This window comes from Diplotaxodon limnothrissa, linkage group LG1 (genome assembly GCF_057381915.1).
Source record: "Diplotaxodon limnothrissa isolate DT_005_m linkage group LG1, D_limnothrissa_male_GT1.1, whole genome shotgun sequence".
Lineage (NCBI taxonomy): Eukaryota > Metazoa > Chordata > Actinopteri > Cichliformes > Cichlidae > Diplotaxodon > Diplotaxodon limnothrissa.
The window spans coordinates 31,855,357-31,875,932 of NC_140596.1; the positions used below are offsets into that span (position 1 = coordinate 31,855,357).

General features: G+C 42.7%; 1 protein-coding gene across 1 annotated transcript in view; it reads left to right on the top strand.

Moving 5' to 3' along the window:
* The window catches only part of neo1a (neogenin 1a), a 170,721-nt gene that overhangs the window by 139,671 nt on the left and 10,474 nt on the right, over nucleotides 1–20,576 (top strand). Inside the window, exons 9-17 of the mRNA XM_085349868.1 lie at nucleotides 2,094–2,248; nucleotides 4,206–4,354; nucleotides 7,363–7,501; nucleotides 8,224–8,273; nucleotides 10,766–10,907; nucleotides 12,724–12,834; nucleotides 12,949–13,143; nucleotides 14,795–14,890; nucleotides 18,582–18,805. Of these exons, the coding sequence (XP_085205994.1) occupies nucleotides 2,094–2,248; nucleotides 4,206–4,354; nucleotides 7,363–7,501; nucleotides 8,224–8,273; nucleotides 10,766–10,907; nucleotides 12,724–12,834; nucleotides 12,949–13,143; nucleotides 14,795–14,890; nucleotides 18,582–18,805 (1,261 nt within the window). The remainder of the gene's footprint in view (nucleotides 1–2,093; nucleotides 2,249–4,205; nucleotides 4,355–7,362; nucleotides 7,502–8,223; nucleotides 8,274–10,765; nucleotides 10,908–12,723; nucleotides 12,835–12,948; nucleotides 13,144–14,794; nucleotides 14,891–18,581; nucleotides 18,806–20,576) is intronic.

Genomic DNA, 20,576 nt, shown 5'->3' on the forward strand with positions numbered 1-20,576 from the left:
ACATAATCTGCAAATACGTGGAGCGTACCGATAACTCAGCGAGGTTGTAAACTAGGTCTCCCGGTCCTGCTGCCAACAGGTGAGCTGGTTAGTTTATAGACCAGTGCCAGCATTAATTTAGCAATCATGCCATTTTCTGCTCTAGTTTCTTTCTCTCCTCTGCTCTCTGTTTTTGTGTGTGGAGCAGTGATACAGACGTGCATATGGAGCAGAGTAAAGGAGTTGCATGAAGATAAAGTTAGTGCAATGAATACCTCCGAATGTTAATCCATCAAGATGTTTTATTTTAAAGCTGCTCCCGTTACTGCGGATTTTATATTTTCCATTCCCACTTAAAAAAAAAATAAAAAACTAAACAAAAGAATGATGTGGCAGTGTGGAAAGGCCACTGGGACTCCTTCCACATAGAGAGCATGTGATGAAGAGGGACGTGCAGATGCAGAGGGAGAGTAGCTGTGGGTAAGTGGCATCTCAGCCACTCTAAGGTACAAAAAGGATTATTTTGATGGAAAACGCATTTAAATTGAAAGTTTTCAGAATGGAGGGTTTGGGTTTTTTTGGGAAGTTAATGGATGCCAACTAATGGATTAAAAAAATAATGAGGCTTACTAATAATGACACTTATTTTTAAGACTAGGAAGTCCTGTATTAATCAACTTCATTATCAAAGCCAATGTTACAAAGTGCCTCCAAGAAATACAGGAAAAGAAAATTTAAAGTCTCAGCCAAAAGATAATATACATATAAAATCTAATTGAGCCTTTTACACATTAAAAGAAAGACACTGATGTGACCTCCCTGTGTTGGATCAGGTGGATCGCAAGATCCTGAATGCCAAAATTACAACTAAAGAAATTACTAAATCTATTGTGTATTATAAAATGGTAAAGATGGTAAGAGTCCAGGCCCAGATGGGTTAGGGAATGAATTTTACAAACAGCTCAAGATCAAACTTGCTCCATATCTATTTAAACTGTACAACCATGCATACAATGTGGGCACCTTACCACCAACATTGAATAAAGCAGTTATTACTGTACTCCCAAAAAACGGTAGTCTTGGAGGAAGTGGGATCATATAGACCTATCTCTTTATTAAATTCGGATCAAAAAAATCCTGGCTAAAATACTAGCGAGTAGACTCGGTATGGTAATAGATAAACTGGTACATTCAGATCAAACAGGCTTTATACCAGATAGGAGCTCCTTTAACAATCTAAGACGTCTATTTAATATAATTTACTCCTCTAAGGCGCAACAGGACCTACTTATACTTAGCTTAGATGCCGAAAAGGCATTTGATCATGTTGAGTGGCCCCATCTCTTTGCTGTCTTAGAGAAATTTCAATTAGGACAAGATTTTATTTCCTGGATAAAATTACTGTATAAGAATCCCACAGCCAGAATCCTTACAAACCAAACATTATCCACTCAGTTTAAGCTCAGCAGAGGGACACGACAGGGATGTGTTCTTAGTCCATTACTGTTCACTCTTGCTCTGGAACCCCTGGCACGGACAATTCGCACTCACGCTGATATACATGGTTATGACACAGCATATACCTCTAATACTATATTGCTCTATGCTGATGACATTTTACTATACATAACAAAACCCCAAACTTCCATCCCAGCAACTCTCTCCGTTATTGACTAATTTTGGCACCTTTGGCGGTTAAGGGATCAACTGGGGAAAAAGTAAGTATTGCCCATCAAATTTGAAAGCAGTGAGTGGCTTGCATCTCTACCATTTAAAATAACTTATGTGAAAATTACATATCTGGGCATCTCAATAATAAGAAAATATACAGGAATATATAAAATATACAAGAAAAAAACACCATTCAGTTTTGGAGGACACTCCCCATCTCATTGATAGGAAGAGTGAACTCAATAAGGATTTCTTCAAAAAGTTGGATGCCATTATTATGCACATGTGTTTGGCACCAAGATATTAGGTGCTCTAAATGCCACTTCACTTTGTTTCTTGCAAACCAGCATTAAACAAAACCTTCTGGGTAATTTAAGGTCAGAATGATTAACTGTTCTGTTACCTGTCTGCGTGCGACCCACCCCCACCCCCCCCCCTATCAGGGAGCGAGTCGTGAATACCAGTCGTCCAGGGGAGATGCAGGTCACCATCCAGAACCTCATGCCAGACACCAAATATCGCTTCAGGGTTGTGGCCCACAATAGCAACGGCCAGGGCGAGAGCTCTGCAGCGCTCAAAGTGGCCACCCAAGCTGAAGGTAACACTCTTGCTCACTTACTCCACACACACACACACACACACACACACACACACACACACACACACACGTTTATATGTGCTCGGTAAACAGGACACATAAACACAAAGCCACACTCTAGCCAGTTTGTCGGAAGCGTGCTCACACTGCTCACACTGATGCAAACAGGATGCACTCAAAGGAAGCACACAAGAGGCAAATAAACATTCGCACAAACAAATATTCACTCATATGCAGTATACACTCAATTCAAACAGAGACATCCCATATTCCCCGCACACATGGGCACACACAGAGAAGGCTGTTTAGTGCTGTTCGTTAAGGCAGACCACCCAAGAGCAGACCAGAGAAGCGCTGCATTTTCTTCTTTTAAGCCGCTTCTTGTTTACTTTTGTTTACATTTACTTGAATCTTCCGTGTGTTTGGCTCAAAACATGCCTACTTGAGTGAGGAATGCTGGAAATTAGTATTCCAGATTCCAACACTCTCCTCTTCCAGTCTACTGAGAAACTTATTAGGATGTTTTGAATAGAGGACACATAAGCCCGACTGTAGGAAGGAGTAGCAAAGTGGTTCCCTTCCTCTCCTCTCTCTCTTTGTGTTTGAGTGTGTAAACCTCTCTGTGGCTGCTGCTCCAAAATCACTTGAAAGTGCTGTGAAGGGGATTTCCCAGCACACTGTCAGACTGTGGACAACCCTCTCCTCTCGACCAAGCTACAGCTCAGTCACTGTCACTTTGTAGGTCAGCTGCTGTTTCTCTACTTGTGTCCTTGGTTGGAGGGCAGACGAATCAACACACAAAAGCACACACGCTACATCTTAATGCCCGGCAGCAGGAGCACAGCCACCCAGGGGGATAGCAGTGAGGGCGGGCTGTAGCTGTGCCGTATGTCTCTGTCGCGTGTGCGCGCCTTTAATGTAAGAACATGCTACGAACTGGAGCTTAAACTGTTGACCTGCATCCGAGTGCCAAGCATGTGCAAACCACACTCCCTCTGTATCACTTCTCTTTAGAGACGGGCTTTACACACCTGCACACACACACACACAGTCTCTCACCCTTCTAACATCTGTGCACGCTAACAAATGGGAGCTTCTTTCTTCTGGCAGGAACACCTGCAGCTAATGTCTACAAGATGTATCCAGAGCAGACATATAGCATGTCTGACAGCTGGCACTTGAACCTCAGAGTCACTGCTTGATTTTAAATCCGATGGGCCACAGTACAGACACAACAAGTAACATGTACATATACGTAGACACAGTGTAGTCACAGATTATTAGAACGGTGATACACATTTTGTTACGATAGCTGCGTCTTTGAGCACGCTGCATATTACATGAAATATTTAGTTTGAGGTTCCTGTCTGCTTTCATTTACGTTTGCACCAGATAACCAGTGCAGTTCTGTTTCTCCATAGCCTCCTGCACCAGAGTTATGTAGCAGATCAGCTCCCGCTGCAAAAATAACTCAGCGCTAATTGTAAAAGTGGACTACATCCCATATTCATCTAGTATACCAGCATATTATGAAGCCAGGATAAGACACATATAAATATACATTCTGTTTCTGCTTCCTTAATTTACTAATCAAGTGCAATACAATAAACAGGCTACCACATTCAAAGGTAGCAGGATCCCAGCGGTGATGGGATATTAGATGCATACTGATGTTTTTGTTGAAACTTCCGCTTTTGTTCTGGGAATAGGAAGAAAATCAGCACGCTGGCAGCCCAGTCCAGAGGGGGACAATTTGGCGTCAGTGTTAGCGCTGGGAAATGTGACTGTGAGGTAGCCAAGAATATGTCTTAGGTGGTAAGAACTAGGAATTGGTAAATTAGTTTCTTTCTCCCAGATGAGACACAATAAAAATGAAGAACGGTTCAAGATAAGAGAACAAAATGGTCACACTTGCTGCTTTTCTAATTTCTGTCCACCTGTGATATTTCGTCACCAGTCCAAGTACCCGGCCCGGCTCCTAACCTGCAGGGGGTGTCCAACACGCCGACCTCCGTTTCTCTCAGCTGGGACAAACCCCTCACTGGCAATGGAGAGATCCTCTCGTACAAGTTGTACTACACGGACAAGAGCGTCGGCAAAGAGCAGGTAGGGCGTGAACCACACTCCAGGGACAAACTCACGCTGCTCGAGCGCCTAGCGAAGACTTTTTTGAATTCAAAGGTTTGCAGGTAGCAAAGACATAAACAGGTGTCCAAAACCTTTTGCCTTAAATTGCAGCTCATCTCTTAAAATGAAGCTACAAAGTGCTTCACAATAGATTTTAAAAACCAATGAATTAAAAACACATTAATCGGAGAAATAAGTCGAAAATTAAAGTAAAATTGAAGATTTGCATGATTGTTTTTTTTATTATTGAATTCTAAACAAGATTGTCCTGAAACATATGTCACACCGCTTGCTTTGCTACGTCGTCTTTGTGTTTTGCTTTTCTTTTATCGGTGATAAATTGCTTAAATCACCTGAAATAAGTGCAGACTTTAAACAGATGCAGCGTGTGCTCACTGCTCACAGTTTACCCTGTGAGCGAGGCATAGTGTGTGAAGCTGATGCCTGATTTCGCAGGGCCCATTAGATAAAATGCGTACAACTGATTGGTTTCTCATACAAATTGTGATGAGGTAAGAATCCCTAATCATTTGCCAAGACCCTTTGTGCTGATTTTTGGCGGCGTTCTTAATGATTCATCGTCTCACAGAAACAGCAGGGCATTGTGCTAAAAGAAAGCAGATATGATTCACTTGGTGCTTCTCTGCAGGACTAACTCTGTCACAAGAGTGGAATCGAGCTGCTTAGATATTGAGTCAACCCCAGCAGTAGCAGTGTGCAAGCCAGTGAGGCATTAAAAAGCCTTTAATATGATAATGGATGAAACGTCAGCCGGTGCACTGAGTAATGATGCCTCAGCTCCTTGGAGGAGAGAGCCAGAGATGAGATGAAAAACGGGGAGAGATGAAGTGGTAGTAAAGGAGAGGTGAAGGAAGCGGACTGAGAGAGAGAGACACAGTGCTGAACCGATATTAAATATTGAAAGGGCAGAGGGAAGACGGGGACAACATATGATGCAAACTCAAGGGTGACGTGGCCAGAGGTAATCAGCTGACCCAAGTTCAGAGGTCAAGGAATGGACCGCTCTGGAAGCAAGATTAGAGTTTCCTCCAAGTGCCTTTTTTTTTCTCCAAATGTCACAACCAAAGAGCTGCATGCAAATAGGCTTGAAGTAGAGCTGGGCGATATGAGATTTTTTCATATCACGATATGTTTTTTTCATTTCAGGCGATAACGATATCTATCACGATATAAGCCAAATAACTATATTTGTAAGATTTAAATGTGCCGTTGCTCACAAGTAAAATGTGAAATAATCAGCAGCTTGTTTTTATTTAAATATTTATTTCCCATAATAAGTTCAACAGGGTAGATGTACTTAAGGAACATGAGACTTTTTCAGATAAATAAAGGTAAATATTGCAAACTACACAAAAGGCAGCCGCTAAAGCGTTTAAGTTTCAAAATAGAACAAACGAAACAGACTAAATTGTCAATTCCACTTAGAAACAAAATATTAATTCTAAAAATAAATCTTAGTTTGTTTTACAGAAGAACAGACAAAACTGACTAACTTTTGTCAATATCAAATAAACTGAGAACTAAAAGGAAATTCTCAATCTCTCCTTGTTGTATAGCTTAGCTTTTCAAACAGTTTTAACAGTTACTTTAGTCTGACAAAAGCCGAATGACGAATTAGCGCTTCCAGTCAGAGACTGAGGCTACGTCCACACGTACACGGGTATTTTTGAAAACGGAGATTTTCCGTTTTCGTTTTAAAAAAATAATCCCGTCCACACATAAAGGCAGAAATGAAGGAAAACGCTGCTATGAACATGCCAAAGCAGCAGGTGGCGCTAGATTCCTAACCGTGCAGAAATATTGGCCAATCAGAAGTCTAGAAGCCTCGGTGGTAAAAAGTAAACAAAGCTGGGGCATAGAAGCAGAACCGAGTCGTATGTGTGGAGGGACAGTAACTGTGTGTATATGTAAGCATTTAAACACTGCAGAGAGTAGAATTAACAGTAACAGTATTGTAGAAATTCATTTCACCGAAACAATAACGTGGCGCACAGTGTGACGCATGCACCAGTTTATTGTATTTCCAGACTTGCTTTCGGCACAATTTACAGTGCACGCTACTCTATTTTTGTCAGACTTGAAATAGCCGAAATACCTTCACACTACGGAACTTCTATGGCTCTTCCGTTCGACAATCTCTCCGGCATTGGAACCATCATCGGTTTTCTCTTCGGTCACGCTCGGTTGATTTTTCTAGTCGGCACACTCATTTCCTCCATTACACGCTGGCTCCATTACCCGCTGGCTGCTTCCCAAACAAACACACGTGCGGCTCTTGTGCGGTACGTAACAAGTCACGCGACGTGACGCTGCGGCTGTGATTGGTTCGGCTCTGCGCTACTTAATTTGGATTGGCTGACCTTTTTTTTTTTTTTTTTTTTTTTTTTTTTTTTTTTTTTAAGAGGACAAGAGCGGCGAGGTCTATCGCGATAGCTTAATTTCTCTATCGAGTAAAAGTTATATCGCGATACATATCGTTATCGTTCTATCGCCCAGCTCTAGCTTGAAGTAATTGGGCATGTGTCAGCGTGCCCAATTTGTAAAGCAAAGCAAGTCAAAATCACAGAAGGCACAAATTGCGTCTCTGCGGAAGACGACATTTTCACACCGAATTACAAACACAAATGTTAGCGTGATGAAACGATGAAGGCTGGCGTCACATTGTGAAGCTACTGGAACGGTCCTAAATGTCTGCGTTTATCAGACTGCTGTTGGCTGTGAAATACTATAAAAATGCTGCACTGTAGTGCTATCAGTGTTTTTGTCTTTTTCTGCAGGTAATCATAAATGTTTCCTTTTCGTACAAGCTTCACGTATTCGGTTTTTGTTTTTCCCGTTGTTCGTAAACATCGAGATGTCGGTGAGCAGCCGTGAAAGTAGAGGCGTGTTTGCTTTTTAAGCAAGGGAAGTCGCACGATTCTCAATTCACTGACAAGTTCCTCTCCTTCCCTCCTTTTCTCATTCAGGATATTGACGTAGACGGCCAGTCGTACAGCATGGCGGGGCTGAAGAAGAACACAGAGTACAGTTTCCGTGTGGTGGCCAACAACAGGCACGGTCCTGGCGTCTCCACTGAGGACGTTGTCGTTCGCACCCTGTCTGACGGTTAGTGGACTGATGAAGTGTAAATGTACCAACACTAATTTGACTTTTATTGTAACACCACTGAAATGGTAACTGGAAATGTTCCTATATAGTGCTTTTCTGCTCTTCTTGAGCACTCAAAGCTTTTTGCTTAACATGTCTCACTTAACAGTTTTGGGGGGTTTTTAAGTACTTTTCTGCCTTAAATTCACACACATTCACACTCAAACTCTTTGGGAACAACTCAAGGTTCAGTACATTGCCCGAGGATATTTGGCACGCAGACTGGAGCAGCCAGTAATCAAACATCACTGCTCTACCTCCTGAGCTACAGCCACCACAAAAGCATTTGAAAAGTTGGGGTATAAAGAGTATTGAAACTATAAAATACATCTGGTGAGGTAAATGTGTCATCACACACCGTTTCCTTGCTGTATTAAAGGAGCTAATGTGGATTTAGCAAAGGAGGACAAAGGAGGGTTGATGTGAAACAGGATTCTAACAATAAGGTGACTTGAAGGCAGAAAAGGAAGCGGCTGAAAGAAGGAAGACAACCCCGGCTTCCACATCATGTCCAATCAGCAGTCCAAAACTTGAGGTTCTCAGTTAATGGGGCTCTGTTTACAACGTTGTTCTGTCCAGTTAATTAATAACTTGATTGTTTGAGCTCTGCCAAAATGTAGATTTCTATGTTTTCTTTAGTTTTACACTAACAAATTGTTGGTGTTTTCATTTTTCCACAGTACCAAGTGCCCCGCCTCAAAACCTGACCATCGAGGTCCATAACTCAAAGGTGAGGTTTATTTGTCTCGACTGAAGGGAGCATCGACGGACCTTTTTAACTTGTTTAGGTTTCTCTGTTGCCTTGTTGAGGACTTAAGCTACAGGTACACCTAAACTGCCTGCAGACTGTTTGTTGTACAGCAATTGCGTTTATGTGTTTGCTTGAGCAAATCCGCCTTCACCCGCCCGCTCGTTCGCTTACTCGCGCACACGAACAGTTGAACAGATACATAGCCCGCAGGCCAGTGCACCGTTGTTGCTGTGTTATTAGTTGCGTCAGATCCTTGTAGCCCCAGCTGGTTAAGAGGGCGTGTGAACCCTCATCGATCTTCTCGTCGGCAGGAGACTCGCCTGTCAGAAGGTTTTATCCTCAGTATCACTCCATCCGTACAGAAACTGGCACGGGAGCCTACAGCTCAAATCTGATAGGATACAGGAAGATGCGGGCTAACTAAAACTGATACTCAGGTAGAATTTATAGGTCGAATTAAGTTAGACATCTAGTTGAAACCCAACATAACACAACTCATAATGAATGTATGTTGGAAAAGTTAACTTTTCAACCAATATCGGTTCATTAAGTGCAAACGGTTAGAAGTGTGATGACTTACCAGTTTCCAATTCACCCTCTGTAACAGAGATCTCACTTTCTCACTCACCTTTTGTTTTTTTTTGTTAGCAGGCTTATAGGCAACGTGATAAAAAGATTTACTTGTTTAAAAGTGAGATCTCATTTTATCTGGATTCAATTTTCTCTTTGGAGCAGAGATAACTGGATCAATTTCTTTTTTTTCCCCCACAGCTCAGCCAACAAGTCCTGGCATCCTCTCAGTCTTTTTAAGTTTCATTGTTAAATCCTGTTTATTTCAGCCGAGACATGCCGCAGTTCTCGCGTGACGCGCTTTATTTGATAAGGCTGCTGAGGTGGCTGCTGGCTGCACAACACGCCCCTGATTAAAACAGGAAACGGGCCTCGGCTGCCCATCATCTCAGCCATTTGATCTTCAAACAGAGAGCTGTAGGCCTGTTTATTGTACTTTCCCACCCGAGTGAGGGATTAATTTTTACAAAAGATGTTTCTCACTCATGACATGTGAGACAGCAATTGCAAAAAGAAAAAAAGAAGAGATAGGGAAAACCTCGGGGTGTGTGCACTGACTACAAAAACGGCAACCAGCACTTTTGGCCCTTTGCGGGTCGATGCTTAGCACAAGTGAGGGAAAACACTGACAGACAATCCTATCACACACTCCCAGCCTGAGTTAGAGCTAGCCACCCATGCTGAGGGATCCTCTGCTGAGATTTGTAGAGAGAAAATGCTCTCATGCTAATTTTAAGAGTAAAATGAAGCGGGCTCAGTCTGTGGAAGGGACATGAATAGTTTTCTGAGAGGATAGTGTGCGTGAGGCCAGCTGTCCCTCCTCACTTTGGCCCGGACCAAGCGGTTTAAAGCTGTGAAACAAACATCTGACAGATTTCTTCTTTTTTTCCCCTTTAAGTGTCATTCAGTAATTCATCTCATTTTCTCTTTTTGTTGTCGTTGTCTTTCACTTTGAGCGTAAACAAGCCATTAAAAGAATAATTACAGTACAATTATTTAGATACAAACCATTTATGCAATTAGTTCGGTACACCCAACCAAAGTGGAAAAGAGCTAATTAACATTCATTTCATGTGTGGTCTCCTCTTTGGGTCCTGTCAAGCAGAAAGGTGCATCTTTCACCTACAAGGCAACCTGATCATCGTGTTTTCTGATCTTACTTCTCTGGGTTTTTTGTTTTTGTTGTATTTTTTTGCTTTTGGCATCAGCCTCTTCACCTTCCCCTGTGAGTTTACAAAAGTCAATTAAACTGTTTTTTGTGATTAGCGCCAGGAAGGTAGAAACGCAACAGACATGACGAGCCGGGGCCGATAGTGTAATAAGAAAAATGGAAATAATTGAACACACTTCACACAAATTTAATTTGTGCAATTCCCTCGACTCTGCTGGGGAGGAGCGCACGCTGTGCGTGTACTCGGGCTTTTGTGCATCAGTGCGACAGTGCGGAAGCGTTAATTAACTCTTCTCCCACGCTGAGCCACCCCCCACCTATCTCTTTAAACACACATGGGCACACAAAAACTCAGCAGCGCACATCCCAAAAGAGTGCAGCGTGGGCCCGCCAGCAGAGCGTCTTGCCTTCATCTCTCTGCCTCGGTGTCTCTGCAGGCTTAACCTGACCACACACCTCGCTTATCATCGCAACTTTTATTATTCATAGTCATCTCTTCCTAATGCATCTGTTTGCGCTGCATCTCTCGCGCTCACGGGGGTGTTTGCTCGATGTGGGTCTCCCTCTTGTTTGGACCGCGGTGACACTGTTAACACAAAGGTCCACGCCAAGGTGCGTGGGAAGGTGCGATGCCGCCTGCTAAACTGTGAGGTCACCTTTACAGCTACAGGCCCCAAAAGTACTTGCTAAACATGACATTCTGTTTCATTTACACCTTTCCCCGTCTCAGAGCATCATGCTTCGGTGGCAGCCTCCGCCCCTGAGCGGCCAGAACGGGAAGATCACCGGCTACAAGATACGATACCGGAAAGGATCCCGCAGGAGCGAATCTGAAACCACTGAAGGCACCCAGCTTTACAAGCTCATGGATGGTAATGAATAAAAAAATTGTGACTAATGACTTTTTGAATAAATCCGTCCTCTTCCCTCAGACCAGTGGAAGTGCTTATGAATGTATTGCATTTATTACCATGTGTACAGGAAGAGTTTAGCTATAAAATTTACCTCCAGTTACATTCAGTGGGTGTTCAGGTGTGGGAAGAGAGCCACCATAGTTCACATCTGCTAGTAAAATGTTTCTTGTATGTGCTTGGCCTTTTAACCCAGTTTGAAAACAAAGTCTCCAAACCACCCTGGATACGCAGGTTCAGAACCGGGTTTGAAAGACGGATCATTTAGAGCTATACACGCCCTGCAGCTACGAAAAGTCATCCCATCACCAGATAAAAAAGTGCAAAGACAAGTTGGAGAGGAGACATGAACAGTTTTCTTAACAGGCAGTGCTGTGAGCAAAAGACTTTGCTGTACAGTTATGGACACATGCATCACTGTGCACGTCTGCAGGGTGTTTTTAGAGCTGTACACAAAAACAATGACATCACTGTGATGGTTTTATGCCCTCGTCTAAAAGCCCAAAAGTGATACAGATGCATAGATTTACATATCGAATCAGATTTTAAAATGATGGATCCACAAAGAATTCCCCTTTTTGACGTTTTCACTGAGCCCTAAGCTCAAACTTTTATGCTATCAGACTCCATGTCATCTCTATATTTTAGTATCTTTATCTGATGCGTCTTGGAAAGTGTGAGCTGTGTCTGATGGGGTGCAGGATTTTCTTTAAAAAAAATTTTTTATAAATCTCTTATCTTGAGCCTGAAGATGCGTATCGGATGATTCATGGGATTAGTCAGACTAACTGCGGGCCTGTTTATTTACTCAACATCCACACATCAGTTTCTAAACCCATTGCAATTGAGTTACATGTCCTATTGTACCCTAACATTACCCACCGCTATCAGCAAAATATGCACAATATCGCAAGAGAGGCACGGCAGCGGTGATTAATATTAGATGTCGTCTCAGCAACTTTCAAGTGGCCCGGCTTCACGCTGTGTGCTGCATCAAAGAGAATATACACTTAAAAGTTGATTTTTGTAGAACATTCTGTTGGGGGGGGGACACAGGGGTGTTTGTTGGTTCAGAAGCGTTTAGAAGAAGATGTTGTAGCCTCGGAGGCACGGATGGTTAGGCAGTCTTCAGAAGCTACCCCCAAGGGCGGCCCAGAATAGTGGGTACAGAGCGAAGAGAGTACAGGATTAGCATGTAGCGTGCAAATGGGACAATACGGCGATGATGAAAAATTTTGTAGCAAATTAATACAGCAACACATCATTTGTCAGCAGGCGTTCCCCTCTTCTCTGAATACCAAAGCTGGCACCCAGCGGTGTTGCAGCTCACTCTAAGGGAGATATAGCTTTAAAATATGAATTAATCCAGACTACCATTTTTTTTAAACTTCTGCTCTTAGTGTCTCTCCTTTTGTGCTACTTTTTATCAGACACTCTCTTTTTAACTTGTTTTAAAGGCTAGTGTTGTGTTTTTCTTTAAATCCCATTGAATCGTACTCATCAGATGTGAAAATAAAATGTAATCAACTTTAATATAGATTAGGCGAGTTATGGATTTTCTCCTTAAGCCGTGGAGAGACGTATCAGGTATCTGCTTTAAAATATTTGTGTTATTGAAAGCCCAACTGACCCAGCCAATCAGAGCGCACCAGTAGTAAAACCAGGACTGAGAGAGGTTTTAATGGAGGAGTTGACTTGGCGGATCATTTTGGCCAAAGCTCTATTTAAATACTCCAGTTTTGAATCTCAGGCTGATGTGTTGGTGTTGCCCGTCCAGGTCTCGAGCATGGAACGGAGTACTCCTTCCGAGTGTCAGCCATGACGGTAAATGGCACGGGACCGGCCACCGAGTGGATGACGGCAGAGACGTTTGAGAGCGACTTGGATGGTAACGTCAGCTGTTTTACTAAACCGGAAGCTGTCACTTGGTTTTGAGCAATTATTTATTTTAGCATTTATTTTTCCTCCTCATCTGAAGTTTTTCCTGCTTCTCCCCCATCAGAGTCCCGTGTTCCGGACCAGCCTAGCTCGCTGCACGTCCGGCCGCTGGTCAACAGCATCGTGGTGAGCTGGACGCCGCCGGAGAACCAGGACATTATGGTGCGCGGTTACGCGATTGGCTACGGCATCGGCAGTCCACACGCGCAGACCATCAAAGTGGACTACAAGCAGCGCTACTTCACTATCGAGAACCTCGGTAAGAACGGTCGCTCCCTTTTTGTTCTTCACATGTGTTTCTTTCAGCTTTTTGTATCGATGTATGCACATTCTTGTCCCCAAAATAGTTACACATAAGGATCAAATACTAATGATCCACGTGTCAAATCATTATCAGACAAAATGTTAATGTGATCTATTTGATGTGATACTTTATACGCTAAGTTTAATTAATGGTTTGTGTATTATAAGCAAACACACAGGCAGACGCACAAGCACTGAATTAATTCATCTGTACCCCACAGTGAGTGTTTAGAGAATTAATAAGATCCTCTCCACCACACGCCTGAGCTGCTAATTATACAGATTGGCCTAATGGGCACACAATAATTAAAGGTCATGATATTTGAATAAAATATTTGGTGGTTTTAGCACTCGCTGTCATCAAACCAGTTTTACCTCATTAAAATGTTCTGCTTCTTCTTTTGCATGAGGGCCATTTCTCCGCATGTGATCAATGCAGCCTTTGGGAAGCTCACACAAACTGTATTTGACTCTAAAACCTACATGATGAAATTAAAGTTAATTCCTTTTAAACCTCAGGAAGCTCTGCTCTGATAGAACCACCGTTCAAGAAACATTTGATTTTTTTTTTGTTCTTCTAAGTATATAATGCGCATCACACTCTATCATCACACTCTACTGCCACAGCTGATCACTGTCTAAATGCTGTAGTAAGGGGGCCTAGAAGATGGATAGAAAAAAGAGACACAGGGAGGAATTTTTCAACCATTTCTTCATATTTTTCTTCCAATGAGGCTTTCTGAAGGCCTTTCACAGTTTTTATTTGGACATCAATTTATTTTCAGTCATTTTTAGTCCAATCCCTTGAACCTGACCATTTTCAGAGTTTCATCTGTTAAGCCACTTAACACTGACTTATGAATCATTCAAGCATACAAAAGACACCTAACTAAAGGAATGGATCAGCGTTGTGTCTACACATAGCAGATGACTTGGTGAAGAACAAATTTTACATTGTATCTTTAGGCACTTTGCTACTTAGCAGCCTGTCACAAAAACACAGAATTTGTTCCTGTTTCTTTAGTAGAATCTGTGAAAAATGCCAAAGATAACACAGTTTGACATACTTAAAATGGTATTGTTGACCCAACAATGTGAATCCCAAAGGGCTATTAGCTGAATATTAGCTGGTGTGAAGTGTGTCCCTAAAACAGAAAACATTTGAAAAAAACTGGACTAGTTGGGTCAAAAGAAGCGGCAGACGCAGTCTAAGGAGCTTGGAAAGAAAAGTGTCTTCAAGACTTTTCACCTCGATGAGAGGCGAAAAGTCCAGACGCTTTTCTTAGACTTCAGCAGATGAACTGCATCTGAATCATGTTTTAAGAGATCAAATCCGCCAAAGACCCACCAAACATACACCTGGCCTTTCAGCTGATCCATCTGATAGAAGAAGAAACATGTAAAGAGATGAGGGTTGGCTCAAGACTTTTACACAGTACTGTATATGTGCATAATTGAGGTCTCTATTATAATGGCTGTAATAGGACTGATTGTATTGAAATACTCGCTCTGCTAATATTGCAATCTCAAGCTGAGCGTCTCAAGAGTTTTGGTTGATGAGGTGGCTGCATCAATTTATTCCCCCCATCCTTCTCTTTCTCTCACAGACCCCAGCTCCCACTACGTGATCACACTAAAAGCCTTCAATAACGTGGGTGAAGGCATTCCCGTGTACGAGAGCGCCGTCACCAGAGCACAGTCAGGTAGGAACCAGACACATCCACATGTCGAATGGCTTTTCTTATTTGAAGCGATAGTGGATTTCTTACACCTTGAAGCGCTCAGAGGCAACATTTGAAGTGGTCACATTTAGTCTCTTCATCTTGTTGTTCTTCAGATCACATGTAATGTGAGCAGTGCTCCTTGCACCGTGTGGCTGTAAAAAAATAATAATTCTGAGTTACAGTTATTCGCTCTCTCTAATCCGCCGTCATTATCAGAAAAAATGTGTCTCGACTTCAAATTACCAGACAGATAATGGGTCATCGGGGAGTCTCACTGCTCTAATTAACTCTCTTCATCATGGCCCCCAGAATACTTGAGTCTCTTTTTAATCAAGTGAGCAAACCCCTTAATTTTTTTATCCCAGACTATCAGTCCTGATGTGAGAGTGATTATGGATATTTTAACCAGGATGAACGGCAGAAGCTTTACTTGAGGTTTTTTTTTTTTTAAGTAAAGAAGGAAAAAAACCTTCATCAGGCAAAAGAAGAATATTTTATGCAGCGACAAGTTTGTATGAAGTCTTTCATAACCGACTTCAAAAGAGCCTCATCACAAATGTTCATTATGCAATGTTAGCGTAATGGGATTTTGGCAGACATCAGCACTGACCTGAAATATCCAGCATCAGTCGAACTCTGAGACGCAGTTTTCTCTGTGCTGCAGACTAAAAACAGCCGCAGAATATGGACAGTCCTGTTAGGCTGCCAGCCACACAATTAAAAGTAGGACTTAAGTCCCAATCCTGGGTGCTTGACAAATGATCTTAAAGCGTGAGGCACTGCCAGTTAGACTGCATGTTCGTGGAGTTCACACAGATTATGTGACAATGTCAGAAGACAGCCAGCCCATGCACCCTGGGGTGTCCCAGAATGTGGGCTGCACCCGCCTCTTTTTCCCATCCAGCCTCCCACCTCTCCGCTCAGCCTTGATCACTCTCAGTTTGTCTCTGCTGCAGCACTATTGCACCAACCAATTGAGGAGGGGTTGGATGCTGGATGACATGAATCACGTCAACATGCGTCGAGGGGGGGTGGCAGCCGGAGTGCGCGCACACACTCGCACGCTGTCATACTGTACCCTTCTCTCTATGACGCTTCCTCACATCCTCTCACATACACACTCACATACAGAGCTGTGCACACGCAGACCCCCTGTGGTGGCTTTGGCAACCCTTCGTCAGATCCAAACGTTTCCTCTCAAAGCAGAACCAAAGCCCACCACCATCGTCTGCTGCTGAATCCTCGGGGGCGCGTTCCCTTCCTGCCAGTTTGTTCAAGTCGGGATTAAAAAGACAAGCTGACCTACATAGTACTTTTACTTTTGAAAAAAACTGAGGAAAACTTGGTGAACTTTGGTTAAGAAAGTGCTAGGCTGAATACTTTATAATACGACGCTTAACTGAAAAGCAGGAAATGAAATATTTCACCTCTATTTCAAAAAGGTGTTTTTTTCCACAAGGGCAAGTCAGCCTTTTCTCCTTCACAATATTGAACGCTGTATTCTTCCAGCCTGGGTAAAGAAATGTAGCTTGCATGCCACTCCAAAACCTCAGTGCCTCTCCACAGCCGCATGAATGCTTGGCGCTTCATCACGCACACACAAACTCTGTGACTCAGTCTTGGGCAGCTATGTACAGAGGCATCAAATGGAGCGAGGCAGAGAGTAGAGGGCCAACAAGTAGGCTGAGGAGGAGTGTCATCACGGGTGACGGACCAGAGCTTTTTCTCCAGTCACAGCTAAACCAAGGACAGAGCTGTGAGCAGTGAATTCACCGGCCACGAGGTCATCTTAAAGTGTTTATCATTCAGCATGATGGCCAGCAGCTGCCTGTTGGACCCTTAGTTTGAACCCCACTCAACATTTAAAAAGATATTAATATTACACTATGGAAGCTTTTACTTAATTACCTCTGGTTGAGTACTGCTGAGAATTGTGCAAACTGGAGAGACAGTAGTATTATGATATTGTTAGTATTCAAGTATTTGTGTTTTTTTACTGAATTATCTATGCATTTCTCCAAAATGCACCACACATACACTCACCGGACACTCATTTGGTACATCACACTTGTAATGGTTAGACCCTCTTTCCCTTCAAAACTGCTCTAATTCTGTTGACACGCATTTGGAAAGGTGCCGGAACGACCATAGTCCTGTATGCTGTTAAGATGACTTCATCACACAGCCAATCTGCTGTTCCCCCACCTTTATGACAAATTCTGACCCATCCGTCTGAATGTCGCATCAGCCGCCGAGGCTCATAAACCTCATAACGTTTTTTCCAGTGTCCTACTGTCCAAATTTGGTGAGGCTGTGAGAACCATGGCCTCAGTTTCCTGTTCTTAGTGGGAGAAGTGTGTGGTCCTCACCGCTGTAGCCCATCTGCTTCAATACGTTGTGTGTTCAAAGATGCTCTTCTACACACCCTGGTTGTAATCAGTGCTAGGAGTACTGTTACTGCTGCCTTTCTATCAGCTCTGGGCAATCGGCTCACTCTCCTCTGATCTCTGTAAACTCAGCAGTTTCTGAAATACTCAGGATGAGCATCACGTTTTTTTTTTTGTTTTGTTTTTTTTGTTTTTTTTGGGGTGGGGGCTCTTTATCTTGTTTACATGCCTAAAAGCATTGAGTTGCTGTCATGTGATTGCCTGTTTAGATATTTGCATTAGCAGTTGAGCAGGTGTACCTATTGAAGTGGCTGGTGAGTGTATATCCTAGTATAAAATTACCCATATTAAGTAAAGGCACTAAGCACAAAGCTGACTGTCTGAATCTAACACTTTTAAAGATGTTTGGTCGCATATATTTTCAGTTGTATATTTTTAAAAGAGTATACAAGTCATTGTCTAGCATTGATTCTAAGAGGGACTGCAACTGGAAGTAGGGAGCAACCAACCTCGCCCTCTCGCAGCAAGCTTTCCACCTTTGAGCCGCACAACAAAAGCAGCAATATGACACAAGCCCTCAACCGCAGGACCATTTGTTAGTGTCTCCTCCCCTCTTCTGTGCCTCCAGGCTTCTTCCTTAAATCCTCAGTTTTCCTTCTTCAGTTTTCAAGAACATAATGCGCCTTCTCGGCAGCTCTCTGGGAAGATATTCCTGGGCACTCAGTGTCCCGTCTGTTCATCCACTTTGCTTTAAAATGTTGTAAAAGCTCCATGATGTAAACATCTGTAAATGCGTTTTGACTCTTTCTTTGAAATGACTGGGTTGACATTAATATGTAACTTTTGGCAGCGGGATTACGGGTGTCTTCTTTCACTCCGGTTTTCCATTTACTGTAATCTTTTCTTAATGAATAGAGTATCTCTTCCTCTCTTTCCGTAGTGCTACAGTTGATAGAGCAGCACATACTGTACTGTAGCTTCTGTAGATTGGTCTTATTGTAGAGGTCAGTGTCTGTTTTTCTAATAGAATCTTCTCTCTCCTTCTTTTCACCCTTCCCAATCCCATCCCTGTTGCACTTAACCATCCACCTCCCCCTCCTCCCTCACCATCGTCCTGCATTTTTAACGCATTAACCTTATTTCTTCCTCTGCGTCCCTCCCCACGTCCTGTTTTGGCTCCACTGTCTGATCCACCACGCTTCACATTCCGTTTTAATTTGCTCATTTTAATTTTTTGTGCGCATGCATGTTGGGTTTTATGGCCTGATGTCCTGACCCTGTAGACCCCGATGTTGACCTGTACGACCTCTTACATGCTCCATACACCCCAGTACCAGACCCTCTCCCCATGATGCCGCCGGTGGGCGTTCAGGCGTCGGTGCTGAGCCACGACACCATCAAGGTGACCTGGGCCGACAACTCGCTGCCCAAGAGCCAAAAGGTTACAGATAACCGCTACTACACAGTGCGATGGAAGACCAACATCCCTGCCAACACTAAAGTGAAGGTAAGAGATTCTTCTTTCGCATGATTGCATTCAGTTTATCAGATTTACAATTCGACATCAGTTCTTTAACCAAAGCAGGTTTAGTTAGACTTTTATTGTTTTTGGGTTTTTTTAATCTTTGGAGCTCATTCAACTGTTTCTGGTTCAGTTCAACGCTTTCAAATAAGCAACACATTTAGCACGGAGAACAAGTCAAATCAGATCGCTGTGTCCAAACATTAGTGATGCAGCAATATAGTACGATTTCAGTTTATTTCTGTGCATCCCTTCATATTCGTATTGATGCGCTGAAAATAAAAAGTGATGTCATATGAGGGCATATATAATTAAGTATTCCCACAGCAGCTCCCAAGCTCGGGGGCAGCATGGTATTTGTACAAGTGTGATGATCTGTTTTCATTCAACCTTTGAAGGGCTATAAAGAGGAACTGATCCTCTGCTCTGCACTTTTATGATCATCAGAACTCAGAACTTGCTCTTACATGATTGGTCGTCCTGCTCGTTAGTGTCTTACATGAAGTTAGCTTTTTTTTTAAAACAGCTGGATTCTGAGTAGAAGTCTTTGTGTTATCAATGGCTGGAGTAAACAGTCCTTTAGCAGCTACTTTGTCAAGCAGAAGAGCAGCTGGTGCGTTTGTTTACAGTGCAGCCTCACACACTCATGTTCCTTTCATAAAGAAGCCTGTCAGCAACTGGTTTTCCCCCCATCTTTCCACAAGCAGCTACAGTCTGATTCCTTTCTGCGCTGGATGAAAATACAAAAAGTTGGTCAGTTACGTCCATAGGAAGTCAGACGTGTGCAGCTCCATCGCTCCTTTCAGTTTTAAAAAAGCTGATTCATTGAGATATTAGTTTGAGTTAGCAATAGCTTAACTTAGAATGACTCAGAAGAGCGATCAGCAAAGGGCGAGGGTGAAAGCAAACACTGGATCATATGATGCTGCATTTCCTGTAAAATTTAAATCAAGCAGGTGGTTAAGGCAGATCCCGAAACTAACAGACATTGGCACAGAATTGGATTAATCAATTAATCGCTTGAACAGCACCCTTTGAGTTGAAGCAGTTCAAGGACTGGCAGGATTGCAAACGTAAGTGGCCAAACAAATAGTCATGAACATGAGAAATGAAAATGAGGGAGTAACAATGTCAAGAGATGTATACAAAGATAGTGAGTGATTGTACTTGAACAGCTCAGCTAAACTAAACTTCATTTGAGGAATTTAAACAAGCAGATTTTCCTGTGTTAAAAAAAAAAAATTGTTTTGGTTTGTTACAAAATCCTAACAATAGTTCTTCATCAGTGAAGAACACCACATGAGAATCGTACATTTATTTACTGGGATTAGTGTCCAACAGATGCAAATCAAGAGGCACTCTCTCTGAAGAGTTAAAATATTTGTAGTGACTGTGAGCCGAGCCTTGAACAGGCTGTTTGAGATTCCGATTCCAATTCCTGAGCTGCAGCTCAATTATGATGATTACTTATCTCCAAATAATAGAGCACAGCGGATGTGTGTGTGTGTGTGTGTGTGGTCCTTGTATCATGCATGTGTGCAAACCTGTGACCGAGCAGAGCTCAGATAAAGGCTGGCGTTTCCCGATAAATTATTCAACAAAAACGAGGCAAACTGAGAACTAGAAAAAGAGAGCGTAGATCTGACGGTGCATTCTCCATACCGCCACCTTGAAAGGTGTATGCACAAACGTACGGAGACTCAGTATCCAGGTCTTGCACCGGATGCTGGCACCCAGTGTTTTTTGTTTGAGGCTT